At 40.6% G+C, this 26,041-nt stretch overlaps 1 protein-coding gene across 17 annotated transcripts in view; it reads right to left on the reverse strand.

Moving 5' to 3' along the window:
• Positions 1-26,041, reverse strand: part of ITGA4 (integrin subunit alpha 4) — a 220,344-nt gene that overhangs the window by 76,467 nt on the left and 117,836 nt on the right. For 9 of the 17 annotated variants that reach the window (XR_014300465.1, XR_014300469.1, XR_014300470.1 and 6 more), the window contains 3 exons: positions 3,734-3,863; positions 2,386-3,262; positions 1,915-2,036 (listed from right to left, as the gene is read on the reverse strand). Coding sequence is in view for 10 of the 17 variants with exons in the window: in XM_082690224.1 (XP_082546350.1) it covers positions 1,915-2,036; positions 2,386-2,582 (319 nt within the window). In the remaining 7 variants the exon portion in view is untranslated. Of the gene's footprint in view, positions 1-1,914; positions 2,037-2,385; positions 3,864-26,041 lie in introns of all 17 variants that reach the window. The other 8 variants (XR_014300466.1, XR_014300467.1, XR_014300468.1 and 5 more) reach the window with 1 other exon arrangement.

Below are 26,041 nucleotides of genomic sequence, written 5' to 3' on the forward strand. Positions count from 1 at the left end.
GACTGACCAGAAAACTTGTCTTCCTTTTTGCCTTTTATCTCAGCCAACACCTTTTTTTGTGGACCAAAACTCTGAAAACTAAAAATGTCATTCAGCTTATCATTTCTAATTAAGTCTCTTACTCATCAAACTTCCACTTTGCCTTTATTCAATTATCCATCTAATAAATCTTCACTTAATTCCTATTTCTGGCACATCAACCATGTGCATATTGCTCTGAGGATATGTCTATATTCAATCCCTTAGCTCCACATGCCCCCAAATTTAGGTTTTCCTTCTATTTCAACAGCCATTAGTATCTCAAATTGTGTGTGATATTATGACATGATCTTTCCGGTTAAACATAGACATCTAGAAATAGATTCAGTGCCCTTCCAGACAGGAAGTAGGTAATACCAGTAGTTACAAGGCCATGGATCAGGAAACTGACAGGACAACAGAAATGAAACTTTTCCTTGCTGAGACTCTGTCAAGATCCTCTGGCAGATCAAGCTTGTCTCCTCCACTCCCTAATTCTTCATTCCACAACTCTTTCATATAAGGAAAATAATGCTTTGCAGAATTGTTCCAAATGGATAGGTCTATGAACATTATGCCTTCCTAGAGTGCCTTTTGGGACAGAAGAAACTTAATGAGAGGCCGGCGCTGATTCCACATGCTACAGACAACTGCTAGACTTTTCTGGATGCTCTCTGAGTTATGTTACTCTCTTTGAATTCATTCACAATAAGGGAGACCATCTTCCTAGCTGGAGTAAGCAAGGATTACTATAAAAAGAAAAAGGGTTAAAGATGTAGTAGCTTATCCCAAAGGTCTATTTATGCAAAGATAAATATGAAAAAAGTACCAACTATAACCTTTTATTCACCATTTGCAGATGATGCATCAGCAGGCGGACAACATACTGGACTCTTCATTTAATTTTATTTGCACTGAAGATGCACAAAGGAAAGGAAAGGGCTTGGACTTTGGAACCAAGCTGACTTGATTGACTTGAGGTCCCATCTTTCCCTCATTAGCTGAGTAACTTCAGAAAAAGTACTTGCAACCCTCTGAGTCACAGAGCCCTCGTGTGTAAAGTAGGAACAATGCCAACCATGACCCAGTGGTGCTTTCGGGGCGGAGCGGGCAGAAGCAACACACATACCAGTGTCTAACTGTTTAGAACAAGATAGGTCTAAATTAATATCAGTTCCCCTTTCTTTCCCCATATGTCTGTGCAAAACAACTTTGCTTTTGGCTTTGAAATGCAAACTCTCTCCCCCACCAAAATATACTTTTTCAAGCTGTCACCTAGCTAAGAAGAGACATTAAGAAATGACTTCAAGTAGAGTTATCCATTGAACACGAGAGTTTTGGGAGAGAAAAATGAACAATTATACCTCATTTTAACTATAGTAACAATGGAGATGCCAGTTTTTCCTTGTGCTCTTCTTTTACATTTCATATTCTAAACAAAACGGTAACATTTCCTTTTTTTAGAAAGCCCTCAGGCTCCATGACAGGATATGGGATTAATTCCAACTGCTATTCCTCATCGGCTCCTTAGCCTGATCTTTAACAAGCCTGATAGGTCAAAGATGGAAATAAAATGCTTAAGTGATGGCCTAGCTGGATCCTGTCTTCAATGTGCTGAGAGCTTTAAAATGTGTTCTACATAAGGGACAGAGAAGGAGAGGTGAAGAGAATGTATCCTAAGAACATTCCTCTCCATAGTTTTGCCAGGGTACTCCAATCGTCCTCCTAAGCAAAAGGGAGAAAAATATTGACAGAAAGAAGGGAATCACTTTTGTTTTAACAAGGTTAGATGGTTTGGAGTGAAGAGTGAAAATCATTCATTTTAGACTATGAGTTTTTCCAGGACATATGCTAGGACACCCCCAACCCCCACCCCGGGTCCAACACCCAACTCACCCAGCTGGAGCTGTTCGCAATTCAGGTCTGGATTCTTTCCGATCTTGCATTTGTAAATCGCACCGGGATTGACCACTGAAGCGTTGGCAAGCCAATTGGCCGTGGGCGCCCCCACTACGAGCCTAAAGCGAGAAACGTGCACGTGCGTGCAGACGTGAGCTGTGCTGCCCACTGAACTCCTGGTCTTCACGACTCGCAACTGGCAGGGGGGCCGCTCCCCCAAAACCTCCATCTCCGCCCACCACCTCGCGCACCCAACTCGCAGCTCCTAGAGCCTCGCGCCAGAACGCACCCCAGGCGTGCCACCCCGAGATCAGTTAGCTGCCCGAGCAGATCCAGCGGGCTGACCGTCCAGCACTGCCCTTCAGGCTCCTCCAGAGGAAGGAAAGTTTGAACTGGGCAGGGAATCCCTGAGGCGCCGTTCTCTCGCGGCGTTCAATTGCCCAAAGCGCCCATTCCCACTCCACTCACCATCGGTTCGCCCCGTGGCTGTGCAGCACCACCGAATAGCCGAACAGGGTGTTGGGGGGGCCCTGGTAGAGCAGCGCGCTCTCGGTGTCCACGTTGTAGGGGTGCCCGGTCGGGACTCCCAGGCACAGCCACAGCAGCACCGCCTCCCAGACGGCGGCCCCTCGGGGACCGGGCCCGCACCTCGCTTCCCCAGCCATGCGCTCTCGGAGGAGAACATTCAACACCAAACAGCCACTGTCCCAAAGTTGCGCGGGTCGGCCAAGGGGAAGAGCGCCCCAAGAGAAGTGCAGCGTGTCCGGCGCCGGCGGGCGAGAGGAAAGGAGGGAGGGAGGGACACACAGAGGAAGGGAGGGGAAGTCGGGCCGCCGCGGGCGGAGCAATCGAGGTTGATCTGGGATGCAGCAAGCCCGCAGGGCCCACGCCCCGCTTCTGCAGCCGGGAGCTGCGGGCGCTCGCGCGGTCCCGGGGCGCCGGCCTCTGGGTGGGGTCCCGGGCGTGGTGCGGAGGCACAGGACCCTGCGCGGTCTCGCCCCACGCGCGGCTGTAGGGGGCGCTGGGGGACCTCGGCTGCGCCTGACGCGCGTCCGGGCCGGGGCCTCCCAGCCCGCGGAGCGCGGGGTGACTCGGGACTCCCAGGATTTTCGAGAGGGGAGCTGGAAGGGACACGGGGGGCTTCTCCTGTTAACCGTGGTTAGGTCCGACTGCGGAGCGGCGCGGCCCCAGCCTGACCCGCGGCGCACCACGATGAGCGTAGCATCTCCGCGGCCTGCCTGGTGTGGCCCAAAAGAGGCCAGCCGCAAAACTCGGGCACCAGGACGGAGGCCGAGAACTGTCTGGATCTTTCGTGGATAAGCTCTATCTCTGGTAGTGGTGGGGGCTGGTGAGGGGCGGAGAGGGTATAAACAGCCACAAGAGAAATTAACCAAAGGACCACAAATTAAAGCCAAACAAAGAGAACTCCCTGAAAGCTCCGGAGGCATGCTTTGGTGACAAAGACGTTATGGCTATTCGCTTCAAAAGCCCTGCAGCCTTCAGTGCCCACTTCCTTCCTCCCTATACTTCTCTAAAGTCAGGGCTGTGTTCCTGAGGCTGAGAAGGGGTGAGTGGGCCAAACCGGATGGAAGAGCGTTTAGGCTTGGCGGAGGCCAACGTGGAGGCCGTGTTAAGCACCCACTAACTCGGCCTCACGTTAACGGTATCTTGGTCTGTTTCTTGATGCTCCTCCCTTCCATGCACCCATCATTGCCGCTGGATACACCTGCCATCAGGGATGTAGACCCAGTACAAGGTCAAGAGAAAACCATAATGAGCCCCTGAAAATGCACTGGCGACCCACAGCACAACATACCAGAACCGGGTCGACGATTTTTATCCCAGGGCTATCCAGATGCGCTTCAAGTTCTAGAGCAACGAGAGAGACGGCCACAGCCCCTTAGGCTGGTATTTGCAGGAGACGCAGATCCAGTTATTAATTAATACTATATGAATAAAAAGAAAGAAAGAAAAAGGATTCATTAAAGCCAACGGAAGCAGCGCATCTTCCGTTATAATGGCAGACGCATCATTAAAATACTTGTTCCATCTTCCAGCGTATTTACTGAACAGTCACTATGCTAAACCCACAGGATATCTCAGTAGGCAAGGCAGGACAAGCCTTCAGGAAAATTTTCAGCCAACAAACTTTTGGTAACTAGAGAAAGTTCTGAATGATTTAGGGACACTTAAAAAGAGATCTGAAAGCCAAAGAGGGGTAAGTTAGGCTGAGCAATCTGAGAGGGGGAATGAAGGATGATGTTGGCAGGGCCAGAGAGAGGAACTGGCAGGGGGGGGATTGCTCTGGGCTGGAGCTTTTAGCTGCCCACACACAGGTTAGTACTACAGGAAGCTGGCTACCCAAGGAGGGACACATCATGAACCTCCTAACCCAGGTTAGGAATTTTTAACTCTCTGCTGATAGGAAGCAGTTGCAAGATTTGTCTTGGGCTGTGTAAGGTGCGTCAGGAAAAGACCGAAAACCTGATTTTGGAGGCTTCCTGCAACAGTAACTGTCAAGATGATGGTAGCCTACAGTAAGAAGTAGGGATAGAGGAAAAAAGAGATTCGAGAGAGATCTGTGAGATAGAACCCAATAAGACCTGGTCATAGTATTGGTAAATCCGAATGCAGAGCTGAGACAGAGTGGGAGTGTGTGAGTTTGGGATCTGGGTATATGGTGCTAATTCAAAGAGAAAAAAAAAAAAATGCATAGGAAGAATGAGGTTATGCTGGTGCGTGTGTGCGAGTGTGAATGTGTACAATGGGCAGGCGTCGATGAACTGAGTTTTAGACAGGTGGAATTTGAGATGTCTGTGGGATGTTAGGATATTCTAGCCATACTCAACCCAATTATTCTTACTCTTTTGTCAACAAACGGAACAAAAGCAACAGTGACACTCTCTCATTATTTGCAACAAATAAGAGGCAAATAATAGTATGTGATAAATCTGTTGTACAAATGAAATGAAGTGGCTTCCAGGATCAGGGCCCTCTGGTGAAGGGTCCTGCTCTGTTTTTCCACTCAGGGTGTATTTCTTTCTGAGTAGATCAACATGCTGATTTCAACCGGATTTTATGACTAGCTCACATTGTTACCACTCTGAAATGAGCAATCCCTCTGGTTTGCAGCCACAACATTTTCAGTTGAAGCTCCAGAAACAGATCTATCAAAGGCACTCCCACACCCCCCAGACTCCAGCCACAACGCTGACCTGAACACTTTCCTCTTTCTTTCCCTCCCTTCACCAAATGCTTATGCAATGAAATCGACTCCACAGAATTTTTTTCATAGCATAATCAAGAAGAGTAACAGTCCCTAGGGCACTTGTTGGGGCACGACCTTATTTCTGTGAGTGTAGTGATGATTGTGGCTATAATTCACCACCTTTCCAGAAACAGCTACCCATCACTACTTTATACTCTGTATTAGCCTGACTTTCCTTCCTCCAAGGCTTAGAGAGAGCAGTTCAGTTTTGTTAAGTCAAGAGGAATAAAGGGTGTTTAATGTTGCCCGAAGATACTGTTATCTCTCTAATAACTGCCCTTGTCGGCAAGTATGAGAATCATGTGGGGGGAGGAGGACAGATGAGGAGAAGAGGACAACTTTTCAGAATGACTTGTGCCTATTCCGTACCCTCAACTGAACGTAAATAAGCAGTCATCCAATTAATACGTGCCATTTGATCAGTAGGTTACAGGTGGCCACTGTGTGCCAGGAGCTGCATCAAGTTCTCACATAAAAGTAAAAGATGAAATCCAAGTAATCTCTATCCTCGGTAAAAAGTCCTCCCCAGTAGAGAAGATTCGAATATGGGCTCACCCAGCTTCTCCTCCTCGAAATTCTCTCTTCTAGAGATACTGCCTTTTTGAGCTCCCCCCTTCTGCCTCCTGAGCTCCAGATTCATATGTTTTATTGCCTACCTGACCTCTCTACTTGGATATCTAGTGGGCATTGTGAATATAACATACCTTACACTGAGTTTTGTTCCTCACTTGAGTCTAAACTATTCCTCCACGGAATCTTTTCCTTTCTAGTGAATAACACTCCATCTGCCCCGTTGTTCAGACCAGAAATCTGGAAAGTAATCCTTGACTTCTTCCTCTCTCTAGTTCCCATACCTAATCCACCAATCATCAAGGTCTATCAATTCAACCTTCAGACTATATCTCAAGTTGATCTATCTTCTTCTGTCCTGTTATGTCCTGCTGTCCTTCTGTTCTGTCTGTTCTGTTCTGTCCTGGTTCCCTCTTCTAGGAGGAGGAATGTCACCTGGATTTTTCAATAATCCACTACCTGGTTTCCTGACTCATCCCTTTACACACTATCAATCAGAGAAGCTATAGTAAACTTTTAAAATTCTAAATCAAAATTGTAAATCCTTTCAATAGTTTCCCACTGCTCTTATAGTACAAGCTTAACGTGGCCTACAAAGACCCAATGATCTGGGGTCTGACTACTTTGCACACTTGCCATTGGCCACTTGCCCAGGTCATGGTGTTTTAGCCACCCAGGCCTTCCTTGATTTCGCTAAGTGCATTGAAGTTTTTTCAGCCTTGGGGCTTCTGTCCATGTTGTTCCCTCTGCCTGGACATACAACCTCTGAATTTTCACGTGATTCCTATCTTTCTTCAGCCTTAACCTAAAGGTCTCCTCCCAAAGGACTTCCTTGCCTGCCTATTTAAAATAGGTCACCACGTGGTTCTTTCACAGGCTATGCTGTTCATGCTCTTCAAAGCCCCTTAACTCATAATCATATATGTATTTGCTTTTTCATTTTGTCTTTCTCTCTAGAATATGAGCATAGAACACTTGTGTTGTGCTGTTGGAGTTGTTCACCCCAGATCTCCAGCATCTGGTATCTGGCTGGCACAGAACAGGTGCTCCATAAGTATTTTTTGAATGGTCCTTGTGTGATTTGAACTTTTTACATTAGTAATGTCATAAACGGAGAGAAATATGAATGTTTATATGCAAAACAATGTGTTACGTCCCTTAGGAGATGCAAAGACATGTCAAGTTAGGTCCTGCTTTCAAGCAGCTTATAGTTTTCAAGGAGACAGATGATATGGTTTAGAGAACCAGCCAATGTAGTCAATTGTGAATGTCATATACATTGCAGGGGAGAAGGGACCATTAGTCGAGAGCAAATGGTGTTGGCATGAAGGGCAGTCTCGAGACCTAAATTTAGGTATAGTGTGTACGGGAGGGGAAATTGAAGAATTGGTATGATACACTGGGGAAAAATTGACATGATTTGGCAAGTACAGGTAATATGGAGAAGTAAGGTATGACAGGCATTTTTAGGCCAGGTGACTGAGACAATGGTGATGCCATGAAAAGCAACACAAAAAGCCCAGGAAAGAGTGGGAATGGAGAGGAAAGGAAGAGCGGGTTTGGATAATGCTGGGTGGGTTTTAGAGATTAATCTATGACAGTAGAATAATCAGATACATCTGGCAAGTACTGTTGGTTAGTTTTTCTTTTCCTTTTCCTTTATTTTTTTTTTAAATTACTAAAGTAAAAGCATGCGCTAAATAAAACAATTAGTGATCCATAAAGAAAATAGTAAAGAAAAAAGTAAAGAAATAGTAAAATAGTAAATATAAATTGTAAAATAGTAAAGAAAAAAGTCCATAAAGACTTTTCAGTCTCTCCACTCCCTTTAATCCACTCTTCTGAGGCACCTCCTCCCCTGTCCTCAGTAACTTGACTGCACTCAAGTGCTTGTCCCAAGGTTTGCTCTTGGGGCATTCAAACTAAGTCAATAAAGGATTTTTTGGTTGCTTTGTTTTATTTCTACAGTAATATAGTTTCCAACAACAAACCAACAGCTCTAATTCTTTTATCCTGAAAGATAATATTAGCCCAGATTTCCTGATGCTTGAATATAAATATCAATTGACAAGTTTGCTTTTAAAGAACCATGAAACAAGGCACCTCCTCAGTCATAAGAGTTCTGAAACCTGCTGAGAAATTATGTGGGACACACTCTCGAATTCCTCACTGGAAAAATGAGAGGCTGGAGCATTTACCCAAGACCCATTCTCTTCTTGGTAGGAGGTGAACTTTGCTGATCACACTTTGCAGGCCAGCACAGGCAGAGGAGAGACTCGGACTCCCTGAAAAGCTGCTGGTGTGCTGAAAGGGCGCACCCAACAGCAGGGGAGCTCAGGAAACCCAGAGGGTGTGTCATCGAAGATGTCTGTTCCTACTGCCAATCCAAACCCTGGGTGGTGCATTAGTGTTGCTCAAACAGCTTTTAATCTCTTAAATTGTCTCTGTTTGGATGAGGAAAATGAATGACTGTGGGTAAAGCACTTAATACAGTGCTTGGCACATAATCAATACAGAATAAATAGTAGCCCTTACTCCTTCATTCTTTTTTTTTTTATCATCATCATCATCGTCATCGTCATTAATGATATAATTTATGTAGAAATAAAGTATCTCTAGAGATAACCAATGTATGGAAATCGGAGCTCAGGGCTCATATGTGGAAGGCTGTCCAAGTTATAAAAGGCATTTTCTGTCTCTAATTGCTTATATTTATTATACACTCATTCAACAAATATTTAGGGAACACCTATTATGTGCAGCTGAGAGAAGCTGTACATAACATGGTATACAGATTTGGGATCCTTATCCTTTTTTAGATATGCCTTCCAATAGGCAATCAGACAATAAATAATAATTTCCTGTTTTTAGTCTTGTGGCTTTTCAATACATTGACATATATAAGCACATGATTTTTTTTTTTTTTTTTTCTGTAGTACAAATACAAATATGTCATTTCCCCATTCAGGGACTCCTAATGGCTCCTACCCCAACTCAACCCAATTAAATTAGGGTATCTTACCTGGGTTTAATACCTTTTTTTTTTTTTTTAACCTACCCTAAACATAGCCTTCCCTCTGGAAATGTTCCCTTTAATTTGGGGTATCAACAGATGAAGAAATAACTTTTTAAGCCAGTAGGTACCCAATGCCATACAAAATACGACACAACAGAGAAATTCAACAGACAGAGAGGTTTCTTCTGGCTTGGGTGTTTGGGGCAATTTTTCTGGAATAGAAGGGCAATTCTGAGACATTTTCTTTTTACAGTCTTTTCAAAACTCCTGAAACTACTGATACTTTATAACTTCTTAAGCCAAGTCTATTTCATGCTTCAGTTCAGAAAAAGAAACAATTGCGCCTTTTGTTACAATGTATAGAGACCTAGTCTAAAGCCATTTTCCCCACCAAGCACATAGTTATTATGTGACCACATTTTATCTCATAAGTAATCTGACCTGGGAGATTGGATTTGTGCACTGGAATGATTTAACAACTGGTCCACGCAGGGATCTCAGAGGTTCACATGACACAGATAGTTCACGGTATCACTCTCCTATATTCTCAGAGGCTAGAGTGATAGTAAAAGTGCTAGACAACAGTGTCTTATCCAAAGCTTCTCATAGGATGACCTCATCTGGCAAAACAGCATTCCTAGGCATTTTGGAGAGGGATGTGGTGAATAAACAGTGTAAAATTGTCTAATTATGGGTAAAGTTATATTACACAACAAACATTTATGTACATATGTTCCAAGTACTTTGAAGGCACAAAAGAAATGAAAGATATGTTCCTATTCTCAAATAGCTGTTAATCTGATTAGACTACATACACAAACTTCAAACCAGAAAATAATTTCAAAGCAACATAACAAAATACAGTATGAATAAAGCAAAAATTATTAATAGTGATGTGTTCAAAGTAGCTAAATGTTCTGTGGGGGGACTAAAGGGGGAAAAATCTAGTTTAAGCTGACTTCCTTCCTTTTCTTTTCTTCTTTTTAAACCAGACCACTCTGAAAGAACATGGAGATTATTCTTTGTAGACCAGATAAAAGATAAGAGAACATCAGAGACTAAAATATCATCAGTAAATAGGAGGAATGTAAACAGTGAAGAGGAGCTATACCCCTTTGTAAGAATAGTGAGAAATAAAAAAAATAATTTAATGTACCAAAGCTTCCTGAATTGTTTAAAATCCTACAGAGATTTTAGAATTATTTCTAATTTGGATTAGTAAAATATAATGAATAATACTGCAAAAACTAATTTTAGCTCTATCTCATGCCTATGCATTGGAAGACCAGCAGACAGACTGGAGATTCTATTTTTGGTGCACACTGAAGATCGGCTTTGTTTATAACAGTTGCACGGTATATTGACCCAGTAAAGTAAATTTCCTCTGTTTATAGAAACTAGAAAAACTATTTTGGTTTTAAAGCCACATGTTGTCATAAGGAACTCATTAGAATTATGGATAATAGTGGGAAAAAATCCATTTCATATCCATCTTTTGTTATTGTCTAAGGGATGGTAATACTAATTCAACACAATGATAATAATATAAACGTTTTCTTTGTGACCTGTAGAGATATTTTTTACTCTTTTCATGCTTCACATAAGAATACACAGGCTTTATTTTATTTTTTGAGATTTATTCATTTATTTTAAAGAGAGAAAAAGCCAGGCCGGTGGGGGGGGGGGCACATGCAGAGAGAGAGAGAGAGAATCTCCAGCAGATTCTGAGCTGAGTGCAGAGCCTGATGTGGGGCTTGATCTCACAACCCTGAGATCATGACCTGAGCCAAATCCAAGAGTCAGACACTTAACTGACTGTGCCACCCAAGCCCCAAGGCAGGCTTTTTTAAAAACCAGTTTTAGAGACCATAGAGTGATTTGGGAATGTCCAATAATGAAACTGAAGTCCAATAATGAAACTGTTCTTATATTTTTATAACTTCTTTATTATTAAAATGAGAGGGTTCAATTAGATCGTCACTAATGTTATTTCTGTTTAGAAAATGTTACTGTTTTAAGTTACCATATACAGTTGGGGAACTGTATACTTTCGGAGCCTACAAGAGGAGTCAGGAAATCACACAGACAGATAGGCAAGTGGAAGACATTCAGTTCAGCCATTAAGTATTTAAAATGTGAGAAGATGTAAATGTAAGGAGAAAAATATGAATCTTGAACAAGTATCAACACTTATATGTCTGTACATCAAAATCTATAACTGGCTATCTGTGGATCAGTCAATCATCTGTCTTTTATATGCTGGGTTAGTTAAGTATGTGCTGAATAGAAATGCTTTTCTTTCCATAAATGTCAGATAACACTCTTTTCTAGCTGTGATGTTATAATATAGTAAGAAATATACATTTTGGTCTTTGTATCTAGCTCCTGGCCAGAGCTCCTGAAGTCTTGTAATTGCCCAAGTGATAAAGGTGAAAGGAGCACCTTGGTTATAATATTTAGATTTTGTTTCCAGCTCCTGAAATAGAATATCCCTCTGGAGGGATAAAGGTCACTTTTGGAAAGCCGCTGAAAATTGGGGCTGCTTGCTGGGAGAACCAGCCATGTGATTAGATGATTGGAATTTTAAACCCCATTTCCCAACCTCCAGGAGAGAGAAGGGAAGGCTACAAATTAGGTTCAATCACTAAGGATCAATGATTTAATCAAGTGTGTCTGTGTAATGGAACCTCTCAAAAACTCTAGATGATGGGCTGTGGAGAGCTTCTTGGTTGGTGAACAGTGAGGTTTTGGGAGGGTGGTGTGCCCAGAGAGGACATGGAGGCTCGGCACAGCTCCCCACACCTTGCCCTATGCATCTCTTCCATCTGGCTATTCCCGAGTTGTATCCTCTATGATAAACTGGTAAATAGAGCATTTCCCTGAGTTTTGTAAACCATTCTAGTTAATTATGGAACTAAGGACAGGGTCACGGGTACCCCTGATTTTTAACCAGTCAGTCAGAAGTATGGGAGGCTTATATTTCTGACTGGCCTCTTTCTTTATGGGACCGAGCCCTTAACCTGTAAGGTCTATACTACCTCTGGGTGTCAGTGTCAAAACTGAATTAAATCATAGGACACCCAGATGGTGTCTGCAGAGAATTAGAGAATTACCCGGTACAGAAAACCCACACACTTGGTGTCAGAAATGATTAATGTAGAGAAAAGAAACAGTTTCTTCCCTTATGAGGTTTCACAATTGCCTTGCCCAGGACTCATTTCCCTTTGTACTCATATATATGTGGTCTTCTGATAAATGACCAAAAAATAAATTACACTTGTATGGATCTTTACAATTTACAGAGTATATTTTCCGAACTGCACTAAAGTAGCTGTGAAATAATTATCAGTAAAGCTTGAGATCCTAGGGGCATTGTATGGTGCGAAAGGAAAGAATACAAAACGCAGCACGGTAGTCAAAGGTATACTTTTAAATTAAAGAGAGAGAGATTGAGAGAGATGATTTTCATCTTAGCCTTAAGCTGAGAGTTCCTCTTCTCATCAACAGATGAGCAACTAAGAGCAGCACCAGTGCAAACTCAGAGACAAATGTCAAAGGCATCTAGCCAGATCACAAACACTTAGATCTCAGTGGTGGGGAGAACTGCAAAGACAACATTTCCGAATACGCAGACCTCATTAAAGATTATTTTGTAGCATAATTGGAGAACACTGTAACCTCTATTAATGGACACTGAGCTTTGAGTAATTGTACGTAAAGAACCGAGAATCCTCTGTAGGTAGGGTTAACTGCCTAATAAAAGGAAGTGTCAGCCCCACCTCATTAATGTGAGGCCAGCACAAACTAGGGCACAGAGGTAAAGAAGGTGCAGGAACCAGGTCAAGAGACTAGAAAAGAAACAGCACTGACCATGTTAACAACTGCGTTTTGTCATTGTTGTTGTTCATTTTCTGTTTTTTGTTTCCCCTCTTTGGCCTCAACAAGATAAAGACCATTACTGATAATTCAGGGAGGAGAGATTGAACTTTTAATATAAGGAGTTTGCACCTTAGCTGCTATCTTTTAAAGTTAATATGATTATAGGTTGTTCACACTCCTCTGTGAGTTTCGTCAGTCCTAGTTGCTGCATTTATTCCTAGTACAAACTGCTGAGATACCAGTTCTAATTACAGGTTGAACTCTGACCTAGTCAATACTCCGCTACCTAGAATACTCACCAATTAAAAAGGAGATAATGCTGTCTTACTGAGGCTTATTCCTGGCCTTAAGTAAACTTTATATTACAGGTTTAATCCTTAGAAGACAAGACTGAGTAAGGTAGAATAATTTCTTTTGTTTTAGAGATGAGGCAGTGGCTTATGAAGTGTTAACTGGCTTGCTCCAGGCCAGTGACCACAGTCCTGACCTCCCACCCTCCTATTTCTTTTACAGGGAGACTGGATCAGCCCATCCGGGGGGACAGCCAATCTGAGTGGTTTGCCAGGGTCTCTGGGAGTAGCACCGGGCAAAAACAGAAAGACCTTCCTCAAGTCTGAGTTAGGGAAACAAAGATTAATCCATTCAAATGAAGAATAAAAACGGGGTGGGGGGGAAAGCAGAAGAAGAATGCAAAACTAAGGTTCAGGAAACAGGAGGAAGCTGACAAAAGGAGCGGGTCTCAATGTTCCTGTGTAATCACTGTGATCAGAGCTGAAAAATCTATGATTTGTCTTGATTGGCTCTGGTGTCTTAAAGATACAAAGATTGCCTGTGGAAAGGGGCATCTTATAGCATTAATAAGTGACTAAGGGGGCACCTGGATGGCACCGTTGGTTAAGCGGCCACCTCTTGGTTTTGGCTCAGGTCGTGATCTCAGGGTCGTGAAATCAAGCCCGAGTCAGGGTCTGCACTCAGTGTGAAGTCTGACTAAGTTTCTCTGCCCCTCCCCCTCCTCTCTCAAATAAATAAATAAATCTTTAAAAAAAAATTCAACCTGGTCTGCTATTCAAATAAATTTATTTATTTATTTACTATTTCTTTCCAATCAATATACTCCAGGACCTATGCTGTGTATAGACAAGAGAAGTTCAGTATCTAAAGAAATCTTGCCTTTGCCGGTTGAGAGCATCTATTTAACTCCTAGCTTAGTTGAATTCAGATTCACAATGTTTTCCTTGTAAATGAAGGAAGCTTTGGGAATTTAAACTTTTCACCACTCTATCAAGGTAATTTTGAGAAGCTGCTGTGCCTCACCTACTGCCTTTCCCAGGCATAAGAGGTTAGTATTGGAAATAAGGCTGAGGGAATGAAGTTACACAAAATGACCTTCTAGATCCATGTAAGTCAAATCTTCGTCATGAGACTTTTCATTAAAAATGATTACTGCACCACCTGACCCACCTACATTCAAGTGTTAATATAAAAGTAAATCTGTTTTGGGACGCCTGGGTGGCTCAGTTGGTTAAGCAGCTGCCTTCGGCTCAGGTCATGATCCCGGCGTCCTGGGATCGAGTCCCACATCGGGCTCCTTGCTCCACGGGGAGCCTGCTTCTCCCTCTGACTCTGCCTGCCACTCTGTCTGCCTGTGCTCGCTCTCGCTCTCTCTCTCTGACTAAATAAATAAAAAAAAAAAGTAAATCTGTTTCACCCTTATTCAGAGTAATTTTCAGGTTATTCACAGTTTAGACATAATTGCCCCTTCTACATTTCTGCCGATAATTAAGGTGGGTCATCTCAAAATTTAACTGAACTCCAGTAAGTTAGTAGTATAAAGGATGCACTCCAAGCCTTCAGCAAGCTTGCAAAATTCTTCAGAGGCAGCTGGCATGGGCTGGCAGGAAAGCCATGAGTCCTGTGGTAGACAGAGCAGAGACTGGGCAGAAACGATCCTAATCCATGTCTGGCTCTCTGACCACTGACCACTGGTCACTTCCACAAGCCTCACATTTTATTCAGACATGGAAAAAATGACTACATAGCTTTCGGCTGTTAAGTGTTTTTGGAAGTGTTCATAAATCTTTATGAAATCCAATTCAGTCTTCAACTAGTAGTAGTTCAAGGAATGAGCAAAAATGCCTTCATAGCTCTGATGAAAAAGTTTTCATTGAGTCAAATAAAATTCTAGTGGTTTGACAGAGATGAATCCTTGTTTTGGGGTCAACATCAATATTGACAATGCTTACTGCCAATAGGCACGTTAGCAACTCTGAGTCCCTAAGGCTGGTTACAAAATGAAAACAGGAGAGCAGAATGGAGGCAGGGCAGGACTAAGCCTCCTCCACAGCCCTCAAAAGACTCCCATCCTCAGAGCACACCATTATTAGCACTAGCCTGGTTTTAAAGTCAAGAGAACAGTTTTGAGAAAAAAAAAAAAACTGCCAGATTTCATAACCTCATTTGATAATCTTTCAGACAGGACCTTCAAATGGCTTTTGCCTCTGGTTTAGAGGAAATCCTCATTTTTCACCAGAGAGCTCAGCTACGCACCAGCTCCGGATATCGTCTGAAGTGAAATGATAGTCTGACTTGTAAACAACATCCCAAGATCTCCTGTATGGGAACTGAACCTACGAGAGAAATATTTGTCTGAGGGTAAGCCTGCTTGTTCTCTTATGCTCCTCTGTATGTATAACTCAGACGTCTGTTAGCAGATAACATCTGCACGGCTTCTTTTGGAAGCTCCCTGACCACTCATCAGTGCCCATATCCCTCAGAGATCTGCTTCCTCCTACGTCCCTCTTTCACAAGCACAGCTCTGCTATCATTTCTTTGGCCCATGCTGTGAAACTGTCTAGTCTACCGGGATATCCATTTTAAGCCTGGCTTTGTCGTGATAATCAAGTCTTAGGCATCAGCAAGTAAACTATAGACAATTTCCCAGTTTCCTTCGTATTCCTCCCAAGCCTATATACTTATTCTATCTCTCAGCAAGTATTTACTGACGCCTACCCTATGCAGGGCATGGTGCTTGGTGCTACAAATGCAAACATAAATAAGACAGAATCCCGTACTCAAGGAAATTACAGCATGTAGATGCAAGACCAACATATAACAAAGTACTACCCTTTTTAAAATTGCAATATTCCATGTGGGAACAAAGAAGATGTGGTCAACCACAAGGGTCAGGAAAAGCTTATTTAAGGTAAGGGCATCTAAGGGCATCTAAGGGGCATCTTCTGATATGAGAAGGTGCTAGCTGAATGGGGGTGAAGCTCAAAGACAGCATGAAATACATAGTGCACTTAGAGGACTTGAGACACTTGGCCTAGATCAGGGAGTAGCAGGAAGAGATGTCAAAGTAGTAGGCAGGAATTAGAGTATGCAAAGCTCATATGCCATGCTAAAGAATATGAATTCTTATTCTATTCAGAAAAAAAGTATGCAGTAGAAAAATATGCCTAGAGATATCAGGGTTTGAATAGGAAATTAGAAGCAGAGAGACTAAATGATGTATAAGAGAGATGCCAAGAGCTCAAATTAAATGGGTCTTAATGGGCTAAAGAGAAAGGGATGATGTGAGGGCAAGGGAGGAAGTGAGTATGGTGTCCACAGTTCTTGGGTGACTGGGTATTACCATTCACTGTGAAAACAGGTTAAGGGGAGAAGCAGATCTGCATGGGAGGGTTGGCCATTGAGTTTGAGTTTTCTGAGACACATGCAATGACTATATTCCAGAGAAATTAGATGGAGATACCCCTGTGCCAAAGGTAAGATCTTTGTAGCATCATAAACATGCAAGTAGATGATGAAGAGCACATGGAAAAGGAGAGAAATAGAGCACTGGAGAGAATCGTGGAGGATACCAGAGTTCTGGGTCAGGCAGAGGAAAAGCAACCCACAATTGAATCTGAGAGGAAATCATCAGAGAAGGGAGAGAACCAGAGAAAGGTCAGCTTTCTGAGGACCAAGAGAAGAGACTATTAAAATAAAGTAGCTCCATGTGAATAGGATTGATGGCACAAATACTATGGGGACTTAGCAGTTTGGGTGCACAGTGAAGGGGTTGAGCTGTAATCCCAGTGTCGTGTTCTTAGGAAAATCTGCTGATTACCCCAGGTGGTGGCAGAATAGTCCTCAGTAATAGTAAAACACCTGGAGAATGTCTTCTAAGACAGTGTGTCTCAATCTCTAATGGGTGTATGAATCACTTGGAAATCTTGTTAAAATGAGAATTCTGATTTAGTCGCTTTGGGACGAAGCCCAAGATTCTGCATTTCTACCAAGTTTCCAGATGATGCCAAAGCTGCTAGGCTATGGATCACACTTTGAGTAGTAAGATCTCCGAGAATATTCTTCGTTGAGTTTCATGACACAGTTATACCAGTCAAATACAAAGTCTATTGTCAGAAATGCCAGAAAAAATCTGAACTGAGAAGCTAAGTATAAATCACTCTTTTCTGCTAACATCTGGTGGTTGTGAAATTAAATTAGACAGTGTACTGAAAATCTATTTTGACATTTAGTTATAAGCCATATTAATCCTATTTTATTATGAGATAAAATTTCACAGCATGCTTTTACTACCAGATTCAATGAATTATACTTAGAAATCCTATTCTCCCTATGACTGTAAATAGTCATGGAAAGATTTCTAGTGTAGTTCATATTCTTTATTAGGTGTTTTTTTTTAATAATGACAGAATGAACTATTAGTATAGAAGACTCTTAGCCTCTTCCTTCTTTCTTTCCTTCCTTCCTTCCTTTCTTCCATACTTCTTTCTTGGGATGAGGGTAGCAGCTTCCATAGTAACTCAAGTTCATAATGAGTCTCTTAGCAACAGTAGTTTTCTAGCTGTATCTTTATTGAAACAACTTTTATAATTCTTGAGAATAAGTAAGATTTATGAGAATCCAAATCTTAGCACCGAACATCCCAAGTAGTTGATCTGTTTTTATCTTAGAGGACATTAACACTTAAATCTTTAGATATTTTCAGCCTGCTGTGAGTTCTCTCAGCACATCCTTGACATACCATGATTTTGATGAATATTTGATTAGATGAAATTCACTCTTTTGTCCAATATAATCACAATGGTGTTCTGAAGAAGACTAATTCTGTGAACCATCCCTGAATGGGAACTTTATGGTCACATACACTTGGAAAAATCTAGTTTCTTTAGCTCTCTCTTAGATAAAACACACAGATATTAAAACAAACAAACAAACAAACAAACAAAAACTTTGAGAATAAACCAATTGCGCTCTATCACAACGATGCTCAAATTTATTATTTAGAATATACAGAATACACTTGGGGAAATGTTTTTCTTTTTCCATGTTCTATAATCAAGTTGTTGCTGTGAAGCAGAGCTGGACAGAATGAATGAATTCCTTTCCTTCTATCATCAATAAGAAGAAAGCCTTCATAGAAGGGTCCTCCAGAAGACATTCTCTGAAGTCTTTTTGGATAACCAGGACATTCTGAGCTGTGTTAGGAAAGTGAACGTGTAAAAAGCGGGGGATGGGATGGTCAGGATACCATTAGACTAATCATAGTTTATCACCTGGAGCTGGTATACCAGATTCATTTCAGAGGACTATTAGCAAGGAATGAAGAGGGGATGGCTTCCCGGAAGGCAACTAACAAAGCCTACAGGAGATTTTTCAAAAACATGCTTTTACCTCCACTATTTTCATACTGGTGTAGGTCACCATTTTTTTTTTTTTTTTTTTTCATTTCTGTATAAGCCATTCTACCGGTGCTTCCATTCTTGTCCCCTTATGATTAACTCTCCCCACAGCTACCAGAAAATCGTCATTTAAAAACATAAATCAAATCACATTCTTTCCCTTTCCCTTAAACCCTTCCAATGGCTTTCTGTTTCTTTCAGCATAGACTCCAGCCCCTTGGAGTCCTGTCCTTTTTCCTTTTTTTCCAAAATGCCAGACTATTTTCCCCTTTCTTTCCTTCCTCCCTTTCTCCATCCCTCCCTATCTCCCTGTCTTTTTCTTTTCTTTCTCTCTCTCTCCTTCTTTCTCCCTCTCCTTTCTTTTTCTCTCTTCCTTCCTGCCTCCCTCCCTGTCTGCCTCCCTTTCTCTCTCTTTCCTTTCTTCCTTTCTCCTTTCTCTTTTCCTTTCTTTTCTTTTCTTTATCTTCTCTTTTCTTTTCTCCTTCTTTCTCTTGTGCTCTTGGCACTTTCTACCTTCTGCCCAGAAGTTTCTTTCTTCAGATTTTCATATCATTTGTTCCCTTATTCTCTGATCATATGTCACCTTCTCCAGGAGAAACTCCCTGATCAGGCTTTCAAAGATACCTGCTTCATTTTTCTTCTATACATTTTTTGGGGGTCATATACATTTATACTTGCCTATTTTATGCAGCCTTCATTAGAATCTTGAAACACGAGTTCATCTCTGTATGTTTAACACCTAGTGCATCACACAGTAGGCTCACAAACATTCATAGAATGAATGAGTGAAATTTATAATGTTAAAAGAGAAAGCTATCATAGCCAGTTAAAAGATGTGATGGGATGTTTGTAAAGTAGACTATAGAGTAATTGAAATCATTTAGAGACCTCTACTTAATTTATAATTTCTCTGTGTAGAAAAGAACCAGTTAACATCCTTGAACTCCTTTAAACCACGGATGAGGTTGAGTTTACTGGGTGTGAGCAAGGCAACCAATTATATTTGCAGTGGTTGATTTTGAAGTTCTGTACCTTCTAGTCCACTCAAACCTCTATCTGAGCTGCCTCTTAATACCTCTCTCACCTACACTATCATAATGATGTTGGAACTAGAGTCATTAGCATAAGAGAAAGCTACTTTTAAAATATTTAGGAATGTGGCAGTGATTCTTAATATCACACATGGAAAAGGAAAAGGAACATTTCTGCATTAGACAGAATCTAGGATGCCTTCCACATACCGGGTTTTGAATTTCAGTTTCCCATTCAGCCAAAAACTGATCCATCCCTTACATGCAAATTCTATTTAAAAGAAACTTCCTTGAGGAGCTTCTTATAAGACATTAAAATTCAAGTCTAGGTTATTCATAAATTTACCAGTTTTATCTGGGTTGTGCATTGGTTTACATATAAAGAGCCCAAATTAATTTTCCTTGTATGTAAGAACATTTTGAGTATAGATGACATGGTCAGACTTTAACACATTGCCCGATTGCTGTTCAAACCAATATTTTAAAAGCTTATAGCTTGCCTATCATACCTTGCTCTTATAGTATATATTAAATTCAAGGAGCAAGATTTATATTAGAAGTTAGATTGGAAATCTGGAACTGATTAAAAACATTCACTTTTAACTTATGGCCTTAGTCCCAGAAGTTTTATATTAGCAATGTAAAGCATTCCAAGCTAATAGAAAAATTGGATTAAAATTAATGTGAGCTTTACTTTTCAAAAGCCTTTGTAGTTATGTCAATGACCTGATGATAAACGTTCAAGGAACATGTTCACCACGAAGAATGCTTTATACACAACCATTGCATCCTGGGCACACCACGGTGTGCTTTTGGATGGTAGACACAGAAATGTTCTAGAAGACAGGACTAAGAAGTAGCTGTGGCAGGGACTGCTGGCTGTACACCAAGGTTTACTCTTTCCTTATTCCCTAGTAATACAGTTAGGCTAGGGGGCTGACTACTAGCATTGCCACCCCTCCCCGAGTAGCTTAATGTGGCTTTGTGACTTCATTTTCACCCCGGGGGTAGGGGAGGAGGGATAAAGGAAAGTGCTGTCTGCCCCTTCCAGTCCTAAGTCTTAAAACATTGTGCATATGCTCCTTCATGCATTTTCCCCCTCAATCAAGCCAGAACAAATTCTATTTAAAGGAATCTGCCTTAGAATACACTCCTTATGGGGACACAGGAAATACTCTCCGTGATAATGGAGAAAGAAGATGGAAGGAACCTGGATTCCTAATGGTATGGAGCATAGCAGTCTGCTTACTTGCCCCAGACTGATACATGAGTAAGAAATAAGAGTCATTTTTAAAGCCTCTCTCTTGTTAAGACTCACTCCGGTAGCATTATAGCAGCTCAGCCCTTTTACGCTAAATAGTGCAGGTATTAAAGGCATCTTTGGTGCCCTCCCCCTCCCTTTCACACACTGCTCTGTGTTCCTGGTGCCCTCTCATTCACTAGGACCACTGGGATGATAGCTGAGTGTGTGGTCTTTTCTGGTTCTCTCCTTCATGCTCTCAGCTTGTTTGACTTGCAATAATGTCCTGTTGAATTTATTTTTAGCTATTTGGCACTTTCAAAGAGTTGTCATGAACTCAGTCATTACTTCACCTAAAAGTATGATCCCCCCCCCCCCCAAGAGCTGTGACTTAATCCAAGTGAATAGATTTTTTTATTGGCAGAAGTTCAGGCAGAAGTTCACAAACCATTCCAGTATCTGTCTAATTAGATTGTATAATGCTAGACTTTCTGTTGTATATGATCGGAAATAAGCATTTCCTACCAGATTTTCAGGTTAGAACAGGGCTTAAACACCCCAAGACAGAAAGAGAGCAAAAAAGAAGCTAAGCTCTTCTCAACTCTTTGCCACTGCTTCTCTAGATGATTAGAAGTGACAGATTATCCCAGTTCTTAGTCTGAGGAACATAGACTGAATCTGTAATTTCAAACAGACAAGTAAATATCAATCATCACCTACTATCTGTAAGTAAATTTAATAAGATTATATGACTCAACTTATGTTTCAGAGGTTTCTATTCACTTGCTTCAGTGACTTCGAAGTTCAAAGTTCCTGAGTACCACCTTACGTTTCCCAATGTAAACAGTCTTTGCAAAACTGAAAGTGAAAGAATTTGTAGAAGACACTTGATCAAAGGAAGTTCATGTTTTCATGGCCACCTCTACTTGGAAATCAGAGTGTAACAGGTGCTTATTGTATATGCCCACCTTTATAACACATTTTAATTGACACTGTTTTCCAAAATGCTTGGTGGTTCTCTTTAATAGGACATGGCATAACCTATTGGGTCATGGTTGACATACAAAAAAACAGGATGCATAAAATAGTAAAACAGTGGTTTGGTTATAATTCCAATAAATATTGTTTTGTGGAATTTAGTTTCAATTGTATATAAATATGAGTGTGTGTGCATTAGTATGTACTGGCTTGTGATGTACGAATGTATTTCTTACTAAAAGCCTTGTTTCCTCCATCAGCTCATTTTGGAATCAGGATTGGTCTTCTTCATGGGCCCTAACTACTATGCGAGTGTCATTTCATGGAGTCTCTTGACTTGATCTTGCAGGTGCTTCAGTTTCATGGATTCATAAACTACACATCCATGTACCAGAGTGTTGGGTCTAGGACTGTCTTTTGCAAAATAATTTTTTCTCTCTGATTTTGTAAAAATCAATCCCCAAATCCTAACAGTACTCCAGCTTACTAAGAATGATGTCTAGAAAAGAAAAAATGCCCCCATAATATAAATTTGTGTATGGTCACTAATTAAATTAAATATATAGAATAAACATACGGCCTCTAAGTTTCCCTAATCATAGACAATCACATGCTGTACTTTCTCAAAGTACCATGCAGTTCCTTTCTAAGCACCAAAGTACGACTGAATGGCTCAGATGATGGATTGTTTGTTTCAACAAGAGGAATTTGGTCATCTTGATGCTTAAATCCATGTATAGATTCTGTGATGGATTATCTTCTGGGGGAAAGAGGTTTGGGAGACATTTTTATTCTAAATGCAAAAAAAGTACACATTAGTTAGTGGTATCTTAATGTAAGGTAAAATCACATCCACTTAGGTTTTAGATATTTATGTATCACATTATTTATATTCCACATAAAATTACTTATAATTAGATGCATTTGTTTAATTACTGTGCATATTAAAGTGTATAAAACATTTGCCAGTACACTCAGAAACATAAATCAAGGGAAAGCAGAAATTCCTGACGGATTGCCTTAGTTAGAAATACTGACATGCTAGTTTATCTTATGAATGATCATATCTAGTAGCTTAACTAATAAGCTGCACCATAGTCTATTCTAAAGTGAAAAGAAAATTTGGTCACAAACAGGACTGAACAATGAATACATGAAAATATTTACACTGTTCTGAAAAATAGTTAACTTTTTAACTCTAAAGTATCCTGCTTTTCAAAAGTCAATCTCCCAAAAATAATCTGTCAACTCATTAATCTACTCAAAGTACCAACTTTAAAAGTGAAAAAAATTATCAGAACTTATGTCTCAAGAAGAACAAGTTATAATAATTTCAGTTATTAATACTTCAATCTAGAGCTCCTTATGATATGTTTGAAAGCTTTATGAAACTTCTTTACCCTTTTCCTATGTACCATTATTGAAAAATGGTGTTCAAATCATCTACAGGCTTTACACATTCACTAAAACTCTGCCATAAAATAAATCATTTTGTGCTAAGACTGTTTCTCTGAGCAGGGAAGCATCTGAAAATATGCAAAAATAAAAAAGGCAAAGACAACAAAGTATATTTTTCGGCCTTTTCTAATATGAAATGTGTTATTATTCATATTTGGCATAAGGGGCAGTTTATCTTCACATTATCTTTTTTTTTTTTTTTTTAAATAAGCATATAATGTGTTATTAGCCCCAGGGGTACAGGTCTGTGAATCGCCAGGTTTACAAATTTCATAGCACTCACCATAGCACATACCCTCCCCAGTGTCCATAACCCCACCTCCCTCTCCTAATCCCCTCCCCCAGCAACCCTCAGTTTGTTTTCTTCACATTATCTTTCCAGGAGAGGGAAAGGAGAGCAGCGTGTTAAGCAAATGAATAGTGCTTGTTCAGCACTGGGGGAAGACTATTTTGAAGCACTTGAGAAGTGCATAAACACTGAAATTGCCACATAAACAAAGGCCACCCAGCTCAACTCAGTTTACCTTCGATATGGAAACAACATATCTCCTCTTCTTTTAAAATAAAGTAGAATCTCTAGACAGCAGCTCTTGGGTACTATTGGTTTATAGACCTGATACAATTCCACTTTTCCAGACAATACTTTCCTACTAAAAATTTGGATCAGAGGTAGTTTTTAGTGCTTTGCCTTGTGCTGCCTTGTGATGTACCAAGGAGGTGTTGGGCATTGGCCTCCCAACCGGTGGATTATTAAAACTGGTGGATATATAGAGGAATTTCCAAAATTGCCGATATTCTTTTCTGTCCCGAAAAATATCCCTTAAGCTTGTCTTTGAACTTTGAGAGATAATTTTTTTTAAGATTTTATTTTAAAGTAATCTTTATACCCAATATGGGGCTCGAACTTATAGCCTTAAGGTTAAGAGTCGCATATTCTACTGACTGAGCCAGCCAGGCACCCCTGAAAGATAATTTTTGGATTAGCATTTTCTCATTACTTGCAAGATATGATCAGAGACAGTGCTATATCCATAAACTATAAGCTTAGCTGTATGTAATCATTTACTGGAGAATATTTTGTGGTCTCCTAAACAGATACATATAAAGTCAATTTACCCTCCTGAAAATGTTATCTTTAATAATTTGACACTAGAATGAGTCCCAAGTGTTCGAAGTCTCAAAAAACACCAAAGACCAGTCCGAGGAGAAATTTGGCAAACAGAAATTTTCTATAAAAAGAATGTCCTTGGTATCAGGAAAGGAATGGCACACTCAAAAAGGGTAAATGAAGTTAATGTAATCAAACTACTTAAGAGAGGGAGGTCAGGGTAATGGGTGGATAAAAAGTTGTGGGAGAGCATCCACATCTTCGATAATAAGACCCAAAGGGCAAGGCAAGGAAGCAGTTACTGGGTTCTAGAAAGAGAGAGAGAGATATAGCTGATGCAGAGCTAGCTATACCATAAGAAGACTGTCCTATTGAGGAACAAGCTGCTGACAGCCTATGGTCTGACGTTGAATAAAATCCCCAACTTCTTTCCCTGCACTTTCCAATGAACTTTGAGGGCCTTCTAGTGGCTAAGCCCAACCAGAGCCAGAGGAGAGGAATGTAAGTTGATACAGCCTATAAAAGGTGGACTTCCAATACTCAGAGCAGAATGGAAATGCATATAGGATGGGCCTGGAGATATAAGACTATCTAATACACTCATATTTCCTGAAATTTGGTGGCTTCACAGCTGTTTGTAATAGAAAAATCACTGAGTAAAAGCCTGTCCAGAGCAGCGTCAATGTTTCTAAGAAGGCATTTGTGAAACTTTTGCAGTTTCTTGATCAGCTCAATTTCTTTAAAGAAAGCAGGACACCTCCATCCTGAATATATGGGATGTCTTTTAACTGGTGAAAAAATGCCTTCCTTACTCCCTCCTTCTCCCCTATCCATTTACTTAGTTTATCAACATTGATGAATGGATCTGTCATGGAACAGGCCAACTGGTTTGTGGTTAGAGTCATAGATTTGAATTCTTTGTAGATCTAAACATGTCATTACCAGCTTCCATAGATTGTATCATTTGCTTGATTAAACTCTTCTCAGGTGATCAGTGTGTCTGTATGGGATTGGGAGTGTAGTTAGGACCAGGGCAAATTCCTGTGAATATAATGCCTTGAAAGGTCTTCTAAAGATTAATCCTAGGATCTAGAGCCACAGCAGGAGAAATACTTATTGACCCTCTGGAGGTCCATTGTCTCCGGAATTCCTTTCAGCCAACAGAGTCATGGTTTATCCACATTCATCCTCGGGTAAGACAAAATCACAACATGTGCAAAGCATCTTTGTTTTGCCTGAACTGTTACAGAGGGACGTAAACACCATCACCCACTGTCATGTACTAAATCCTGACTATAGGGATTTCTACAGAACTGATATTTCCTAGTAGGAGAGTAGAATCTTTTTTTTTTTTTTCAAGCAGCTTTATTGTCGTATAGTTTGCACACTATAAATTTCCCTCATTTTAGGTGTACAATTCAGTGAGTTTTATAAACTCAGAGTCGTGAGATCACTACCACAATCTGATTTTAGAATATTTCCATCATCTCATCTTTAGATAAAGAAAGCTCCTTGATTTTTAAATGTGTGCAACAAGCACAAATAAATGATTCCTTTTTAAGAGCACAATGTAAAAATATGATGACAGGTATTTTAATGTGAACAGTTATTATTTAATTCATGGATTTTTGTAGTAAGAGTAATACCTAGAATTTCTGGTAATCACTGAGTCAACACACTTTTTGGGTAAACATGGTTGCTGTGAATATATTGCCAAACCATGAAAATGAAGGAAATTTTAACCAAATCATTTTTATGTTGCATCAGAATTTGCCCAAACCAAGGAAATTTTTTTCTACAATAAGAAAAAGCAAAGATTTTGAAATACACATCCCCACAAATAATTTTACAAGGCACAGTCATCATTCTGAGAAATGAAATTGTTT

The sequence above is a fragment of the Mustela nivalis genome (genome assembly GCF_964662115.1).
Source record: "Mustela nivalis genome assembly, chromosome: 11".
NCBI lineage: Eukaryota > Metazoa > Chordata > Mammalia > Carnivora > Mustelidae > Mustela > Mustela nivalis.